Source organism: Diadema setosum, chromosome 3 (genome assembly GCF_964275005.1).
Source record: "Diadema setosum chromosome 3, eeDiaSeto1, whole genome shotgun sequence".
Classification (NCBI taxonomy): Eukaryota; Metazoa; Echinodermata; class Echinoidea; order Diadematoida; family Diadematidae; genus Diadema; species Diadema setosum.
In genome coordinates, this window is record NC_092687.1 from 29,805,232 (window position 1) to 29,814,492 (window position 9,261).

Genomic DNA, 9,261 nt, shown 5'->3' on the forward strand with positions numbered 1-9,261 from the left:
GTCTACAGCTCGATGTACTATACAATCCTCTTTCCCTTCATCAGCTTTGACAACATAAATTGTCCAGATCCATATCCAGCCAGCCAGCCGGCAGCCATATATGGCCAGTTTAAATAGATCTAGTACAGTACTCTGTACAGGATCTGCTGGGGTAACATTATTATCAGTATGTGGGACCATACTAAAGACATACAAACGGTGGAAGCTGACAATTTAATGCGGATAGGCCCTACTCAAACTGCTGCAGCTGCTGAGAACTACGATTGATAAATTGACTAGAAATACTACAATACCTTCACCCACTCTGTCCAGCTATGTCTTCATAGTTTGAAATCAACATCGTTGGCATGTGGAAATCAAAAATTTCATGTCGAAAGCTTACTTTCCTTTCCAACCAAGTTAGGCAGACGCTAGGCAGAAGCCACGTCGTCAATTGAACACACACTGTACGCTTCACGTACTAACGAGCCGCGCCGAGACTATTTATTTATACAGCGCCCTCCTGTGTCCTCTTTTTCTTAGTATCAGTGGTTTCACCACACAAATCGGTGAGATGAACTCCTCAAAATCAATGAATACTGTTATAATCTTTCACCCAACAGGGGAGAAACATGTCAAAAATAAATGGAGTAATATTATTTCATGATTTGACAAGTAATATTTAGCCTTTACTGCGATAGTCAAAAGAAATTTTGACGTGTTTCCGTATACGTAACAGTTGTACGAGTGACTGCTACAAACCGGGTATTGTACGTGCGAATGTGCATGTCTTACCGCAGTCTTTCGTGCAGACGAGTGTGATTTATAATCACACCTCAAATGGTACATTTAGTAATAGATATGGCCTGTTTTCACTTTTTATGTTTTGATCCCCTGTGGACCAGCAAGAGCTATATTTAGAAAGCTTACATGCAATAGCCTGATTTATGAACTGGATGTGCATGTTCCACCTTCTACCTGCAAATAAAGCACTCCACTTGCCACTGAGCTGAACACAGACAAAAATTCGCGCAATCAATGTGGGGATGCCTGTGACAGTTGGCTGGGCAGGTAGTGTGGTTGGACCTACTACTCGTCGACCGCCTAATGTTTTACTTGCTTGATAAGAATATTTAACACTGAAATTCATGTAAAAAACTTGACCTACGTGATTGAGAAAATCCAGCTCTATCAAATGCCGTTGTTCCCTTTTTGATTCGAAATTTCAGTGCAAAAATATCGCTGTCGAACTTGCGTGGTCTCGTTTCAGCTCCCCGCGGTAAAGCTGTTTTTGCATTGGTAATGCACGCAAACCGAGTTGTATTGAACACCGTGTTGTACGAAGCTTTTTACTAATTTTAGAAACTTCCATAGACATTACATTAGTTTATGATTCGGTGAAAATATTCATTCGAAATTTTGTCCTTGATTAAAACCATTAATGAACAGTGACAGGGTTCGAAATTGGCGATGGTCCGCTGGCCATTGGCCACCCAAAATCACATCGGACTAGCTAAAAATCATAAAATTCTGAAGTTACTAGTCCGTCTGGCTAGCCAAAATATTGCTTCAGTGTCAAAATCGATTCTAAGTAGGCCTAGACAAATTTCTAGTCCGCCTGGCTAGTTTAAAAAAAGTTAAGTGCGACCCCTGAGTGAATTTTCGCGTTTTCCCACACCATCCTCATACGGTATGATCCTCATCAACGGTCAAAGCCAATCCATTTTTATGTGCTCTGCGCTGCGCGCAGTGAATTGCGTACTAAGCGCTCTGTGCACCAATGTATATTATACGCGGTCGGTTTCAAAAAGGGTGGTCGATATGTAGTAGGGCTACCATACTTCTCTAACGTTAGCCCTACTAACAGTTGTTTAATAGACTGTCTTAGAGTTCCAGATTTTAAATTGCTAACCTTAACTGTTTGATTCTAACGTTAGTATACAAATAGTAAACATATGGTGAATGCTCATGACATGAATGCGATGGTGTGAAACTATGATATGAAGCGCTCTGGGGTTCTAACGTTATTCATCAACAGATCAAGGGGAATACACACGGCACGTAGGCCTAGTGCACCTCTTTTGAAGTTTCAATATTCATCGAGTGCAAAATCTTGTTCCATTGCATTTTACTCTTTTGTTTGTAAGTTGTAGAATGTATTTAAAAACCTCAACATTCACAGAGTTTCTACTCTCGAACCAGCCCGATAATTTTGTAAGTTGAAAGAAAAGCCTCCCTGTAGATGTAACAGTTATGTGTGTTAGATCTAGTAACAATACTGTATATGCTTTTGTTTGTTTCTTTAGGGTTTCTCATACTCCCAACTTCCAACAAATCCAAGCAGCGTCCATGCAACACCTCCATTATTGTGTTATAATACAAAAATCTTCTTTTAACATTAAAGGTTCTTCAACAAACCCATGAGCAGTTTTGTATGTTATTGTTACTGTGCTTTTTGAAGGTCACACTGACAGTTTTATGTCATGATTTTACAGGATTAAACCTGCAACCATTTGTTTTGCAGCCAGCACATGGTCACTCCCAGGAACTAAGGGTACCGGGTAGTTAAGATATTATGATACAAAAACAAGTTACATGTGTATAATTAAAAATTGATCTATTCCCATCATCATACAATCTGTTTTTCTTTAGCCAGATATCTATCCGTCTGTTTTTGCCATCATTTGTTTTTAACTTTACAAAAGTGTACCGGTATGAGATTTTTTTTTGCAGAAAAATTGAATGCCTCGTCACATTGACTAACATGCACATCATGCTAGTTATAGAACTATTTCTGTTCTACACTGTATGCCTTCACATGTGACATTTGGTCTCCTTTTGTGATTATTATTTTTTTTTTTTTTTATTTTTTTATTTTTGTATTGATGTTGTAGCTGTGGTTGTAATTTTTGTATCATACAGTAGTTACATTAGTATCATCATTATTTTTTGTCTGGTTACGCGGCTGTCAATATTTTGATCTCATTTACCAATGTACATTCTAATTTAGTAATAATTTTCCCATTCCTGGTTTTTGTGCTCCACTGATTCCAGGCATCATGGGCGCATACAAATATATGTCGGAAATATGGCGCAAGAAGCAGAGTGACGTCATGCGTTTCCTGATCCGCACCAGGACGTGGCAGCTGCGCCAGCTGTCGGCCATCCACCGGGCCACCCGCCCCATGAGGCCGGACAAGGCCCGCAGCATGGGCTACCGGGCCAAGCAAGGTGTGTGAAGCTCACTCTATTACTTTTTTTTTTTCTTTTTCTTCTTCTTTTTTTCTTTCTCATTAGGTGTTGACAAAGTAGCCAGCTACAGTGGTTTATTTTAATTGTAAAGATATGTAGGAATGCTTTTTCTTTATTTTCAAAGTATGCTTTTCAGTGTGTTTCAGTATGCTTTTGATCTGCTGAGAGGTTTAATACTAGCTCAAGTAAGTGCAGATAGTTAATTATTGCATACATTTGGTAAAGTTTCTGCCTTCAGTATCATGTTATGTTGAGGTGAATGCAAACACTTTTGTGTATTTAGCATTCAGTAGGCATTATGCCTAAAAACTTGTCCATTTGTTGTTCATATGTCCGTGCACTTCCCTGTTCCTCTTCCATATTCTTTTCTGTTTTTCCTTTTGTTCCCCCTCCCCAGCATTTATGTGGAGGTGATTTTTTTATTGGAAGTGATGCGTGCCAACTCGGGCAGATACTTTGCAAACTGATTGAATTGTTCACCGCTTACTCAACTGATATGAAGCAATGATGTCGAAACATTGAAACGATGGGCATAGAGAGAGAAAAAAAAAATTTAAAAACCCTCCAAAATTAACCCTAACTAGGCCGGGGGGGCCCTCCGAGGCCCCCCCCCCTTGACGTTCCGCGCGATGTATCGCTGACGCGAAAAGCTATCGCCGCGATGTTTCATGACTTTTTTCTTTCAAGTCTCCCGCATCTTTTGACACCAAATTTGCGATGCCCGGGCGCGCGGTTCCGAAGTTGCGCATAAATATGTATGTGCATGTCAGACCAAAAATTGCTCAAAAACGTGAATTCGTGTACAATTTCAATGCAAACTGTGCTTACAGGCAAATTTCATAAAAGCATGATTATTTTGGGGTTTTATTGATTGAAATCAATTCATAACATATTTTCTCGTTCGGAACAATGTCATGGACAAGTTTCATTGAAAAAAAAAATGAAGAACATAAAGTCGAAAAAACAAGGAAATACATAAATTCAAAAAATAACTAGACTCGGAATTTGTCAAGACTGACAAATTAGGTGATCCGATTTTTTTTTAAATCAATGATTCGAGTTTTCACCTGAGATTAGGGACATTGGTCGTGTGATGTTTGGATTCTCATTTTGAAAAGGGAGTCAGACCTGCCATCTTTGGTACCGAATTCCGTATACACTATCAAAGATGCAGAATGAAGTATGACCTTTGACCCCACTTTGCACCCCCAAGATGGCATCTGAGCAAAAAGTAGTTATTTTGTGAAATGATTCTTGTAGCATGGTCTTTGCGTGTGCAAAATATGGGAAAGATAAGACATGTATTCACCAAGATACAGGATGAAACATTTATGACCTTTGACCCTAGTTTACATACCCAAGATGGTGTCTGATCAAGTAGTTGTTATTTTATGAAATAATGTACGTAACATTAACTAAACATGTGCAAAATATGGGGTTGATAGGGGCTATTTTTTTGAGTTATTGCAAAGAAAATTGGAAAAAGAAAGAAATATGAAAATACATCGAAGATAACCTTTAATTTCAACCACGTTTTTGGACGTGATCCCGACACCATATGAAAAACAAAGGGAACACGTACGATAGCGCAAAGTCTCAGCTACAACATATTAAAATCTGGGAGAAATTCACCGAAGGGTAAGTGAGCTAGTGCTCGATAAAGACAATCATGTCAATTTTCACATCTAGAAAAATTCCCTCCCATAGAGATAACACGTCATAACAAAGATAAAGAAAGAAGTACATATGACCTTTGACCCCGATCTGCACAGACAAGATGGCATCTGAGCAAAAAGTGGTTATTTTGTGAAATGATCCTTGTAACGCGGTCTTTACGTGTGCAAAATATGGGGAAGATAGAACATGTATTCACCAAGATACAAGATGAAACATTTATGACCTTTGACCCTAATTTACATACCCAAGATGGCGTCTGATCAAGTAGTTGTTATTTTATGAAATAATGTACGTGACATGAACTAAACATGTGCAAAATATGGTGGTGATAGAGTATGTTTTTCTTGAGTTATTGCAAAGAAAGTTGGAAAAAGAAAGAAATATGAAAATATATCGAAGATAGGCTTTGATTTCAACCAAGTTTTGGACGTGATCCAGATACCGCATGAAAAAATGAAGGGCACACTTACAATAGCCCAAAGTCTCAGCTACAACATATTAAAATGTTAGAGAAATTCACCGAAGCATAGGTGAGCTAGTGCTCGAAAAAGATAGTCATGTCAATTTTCATTTCCAGAAAAACTGCACTCCCATTAAGATAACACGTAAACTGGTCAAATTTGACAAGATTACTTTCAATCCAATATTACGAGGTGATGCCGTCATCTAATCAAAATGTTGTTATTATATTAATGAAAGAGCATTTAATAAGCTACAACATACTGAAATCTAGGTGAAAATTGGCAAAGGATAAGTGAGATACGATCGAGTGAACTTGTAATTTGATGACGTCATTTTGAAAATTTACTCTTTTTATTTTATTAAGAAATTTGATATCTTTTAATCATTTTTCCAGCATCGCCAACCCATGAAATGATATGTACAACTCATCAGCTTTCAGAATATGTCAAGAAAATGGGGGGTCACCGTCCATCCTGATGAGTAAAATCGGATTTAAAATTGGCAGTTTTTTGGCATTGTTGCACTGTATATCGCCATTGACGCGCGCGCGGAATTTCAACTTTGACGGGCCCGTATGACGTCATATTGAGTCGGATTGACTTGAAACTTGGTAGACATATTCCCTGACATTTCAGGCAGGCGATAAGTGTGAAAAAACGGGAAATTTCTATTGCATATGAGCTGTGCGTGCGTATATGCGCGCGCGCGTACGCGTCCGTAAATTTTTTTCAATTTTTCAAAAAATGCTCCAAATGGTCTGAAACGTATGCAAAAAAAATTTGAGCTCGATTTGAGCATACAAATATTTCAACGCGCGCGTACGCGCACGTTCTAAGGTATAGATGAATTTTGAGAATATGAGTAGAATGCGCTTGACTTGAAATATATGTGACGTAAATTTCATTGAAAAATTCCATTCCATTAGTGAGATATGATTGAGAATGTGTTTTCATATAATGACGTCATAGTGACGTCACGGTCGACTGATCACTTTGATTTTAGTTCGATTGCCGTCTTTGGGAGACGATACATATATGGTATAAGTTTGAAATTGATAGGAAGAGGACTTTCTGGATCACCTACTAAAATACTTAAGAAATTTTTTCTAATGGCGCAATTTTTTTCTCTTATATTTGCTCAGGACACTAAAAAGAATATTTGCACAAAAATGTGCTCATTTTGAGCTTTATTTAGTGATTTATACCAAATTGTCTGATTTCATGCATCATTATGCATAAATTAGCATGATTTAGCATAAATGATAATTTTAAAAAAATTTTACTTCGTGGTACTTTAGATTACATCACAGGCAATGTGTGTGCCAATTTTCATTGCGATCGCGCGGTCGACGGCCGAGATCTGTACCTGTACCTGTACCTGTAATCTGTACCTCGTGGACTATTTGGAGAGAAAGAAGAATCTTCACTGTGAAATCCAGTGTTAAATGATAATGAACAAACCCAGATCTATTCAAACTGTTAAATGCGTTTCTTTTTTATCTTTTTTGTTTTTCTGAACACCGACTCAACGACGTAGATAAACATGCATTTCATTTCATTAATCATTACGGCTTTAATCATACACACTCATATTTACTAGCCAGCAAAACAACTGGAAGTCGAAACTAAAAATGAAAAGGATAATGATGAGTTGCACATGCCATTCCAATTTTCCATTTTTAGCCACGAGTGTCGCTACATGAAAAGTTTCGAATGCGATATTTTTTTTTTTCCGTTGCAATGTGGTCTGACCTACTATCACGCACCCGTATCTTTCGATAAAGAAAAACGAACAATTTTATTATGTAACTTAGTAGGAACATCGAAAGATTTTTTTGTGTCTTATCGCATGGTTAGAAGAAAACATGGAAGGAACGGTACTTTTCAAAACAGGAAAGAGACATGGACAGTGTGAATTCGGTTTTCAATGTTCCGTTTGTCGGGTGTTTGAAAGCGGCAAGTCAAGAAATGAAACCTCGTTATATCTGATCAAATTGCTTATGTTTTTCTTTATCATGATGCACCAAAATTGTCCTCGTTATAATCGGAATCTTGTTATAACAGGGTTTCACTGTATTATAATGTTCAAGACAACAGCAAAGTGTGTTGTCTGTTCATGGTGTTTGTTTTTTGTTTTTTTGCTAAGTTGATTGTTGCAGAGCCCTTGCTCTGTTGAAACCTTTCCAGTCATAACCATAGATGTTTGTTGTTAAAAGCGTGTGTACTCTAAGAAGGAAGAGATAACGTTTTCCATGGTTGTTGCACTCGTTTGGCAGGCTATGTCATCTACCGGATCCGCCTTCGCCGTGGAGGCCGCAAAAGGCCCGTGCCCAAGGGAGCCACATACGGCAAGCCCACCAACCAGGGAGTCAACCAGTTGAAATACCAAAAATCCCTGCAGGCCACAGCGGAGGAGCGTGTCGGTCGCCGGTGCGGCGCCCTCCGCGTCCTCAACAGCTACTGGATCTGTGAGGACTCCACGTACAAGTACTTTGAGGTCATCCTGGTCGACCCCATGCACAAGGCCATCCGCCGCAACCCAGACACCCAATGGATCACCAAGCCGGTGCACAAGCACCGCGAGTGCCGCGGCCTCACCAGTGCTAGTAAGTGCAAGTCTTCTTGCCGTTTTGTACTGTACAGAGTTGATTGATGTCAGGTAAAGTCTGATATAGCAAACACTTCCAAACGCTCCCTTTGGCAGGAAAAGATCATTTATTTTGACCTGTTTTTATACTGTATGCCCAAAATTTCACAGTTTTTACAACATCCATGCCAAGGCTTCACTGTAACATCGCATCATGTTGTGCTAAAGGCTGTATGATCTGCAGAGATTTGGTGCATATTAGGGATTTTATCCCAAATATCTACAATGTAGGGGACAGTCTTTGTCAAAGTTTTACATCATACAGTTTTTATTTTGCAAGTGATTGTGACTGTGCCTGCTATACCTCTTTTAAGATTATAATCTTTATTACATTGTCCTGTAAAGTAAAACCTGGTCCAGATCATTTTGGTAGTTGCAAACTTGTCAGCACTTGCGCTTTTGCACAGAATGTGTAAGATTATGACTGTTGGTTATAAGGGATTTCCGTTTTGATGAGATTTCTTTACCATGTGATTCCATAATGAGATAAACCTGAAGAATTTAATGACAAATTCAACTTGGAAACGTTTATATGATGTCGGGGGGGGGGGGGGGGGGGGGTGAGAAAATCAAAGCCAATTTGCTTTTAGTGATGTTCAAATTGTTTGGCTAGCTTTTCTCCAGTCTCCATCATTGCACTATGTGACAGAATTGCAGTTTGAAATCCCATTTTTGGTTCTTAATTTGTACATTCTATCCCTCAGTATATTGTGTGTTATGTTCCATTTATTTCATTTTCTTTTTATATCTTCCATCGATGGTATAATCGCTACTACACATGGTATGTGCCACCCTTTCCTGCTGGAATACAGATAAAATGGTTACTGTAACATCTTTGGCATTCTTTCTTTTCAGGCAAAAAGAGCCGAGGACTGGGAAAGGGGCACCTCTACAAGCAGACCACCGGAGGGTCCAGACGGGCATCCTGGAAGCGCAGAAACCTGCTGCGTCTCAGGCGGTACCGTTAGTCACCACCATAGTGTCTGTACATATTCAATCAGCTGGAACTTTGCTGTACCCTTGGAAACTCGCTGGCACCTTCACAGTGACTTCGCTTTCTCTCCACATCACCTGCCAATCTCTTCCTGGTACTATGGAATCCTGGCTGGATTCACAATGCAGTCTGACTTAAAACTAAGTTCAGAGGACATCCACACTATGTCGTTTGGTTCTGCACACCACTATGATACTGGAAAACAAACGCTAAATGTGTCATTCAATAAAAGGCAACTTAGATCCTTGTAA

At 39.1% G+C, this 9,261-nt stretch overlaps 1 protein-coding gene across 1 annotated transcript; it reads left to right on the forward strand.

Annotated features, from left to right (window-relative positions):
• Positions 1-468: 468 nt before the first annotated feature.
• Positions 469-9,261, forward strand: LOC140226328 (large ribosomal subunit protein eL15-like). The gene is made up of 4 exons (XM_072306822.1): positions 469-548; positions 3,034-3,210; positions 7,646-7,975; positions 8,872-9,261. Exons 2-4 carry the CDS (start codon positions 3,039-3,041, stop codon positions 8,982-8,984), a joined length of 615 nt encoding a protein of 204 aa, XP_072162923.1. The 5' UTR covers positions 469-548; positions 3,034-3,038; the 3' UTR covers positions 8,985-9,261.

Excerpts from the sequence above, each read along its gene's own strand:
- LOC140226328 (XM_072306822.1), top strand. The coding sequence starts at position 3,039 with ATGGGCGCATACAAATATATGTCGGAAATATGGCGCAAGAAGCAGAGT. Across the intron at positions 3,211-7,645 it reads GGGCTACCGGGCCAAGCAAG|GCTATGTCATCTACCGGATC; the intron begins GTGTGTGAAGCT and ends CTCGTTTGGCAG. Across the intron at positions 7,976-8,871 it reads CCGCGGCCTCACCAGTGCTA|GCAAAAAGAGCCGAGGACTG; the intron begins GTAAGTGCAAGT and ends CTTTCTTTTCAG.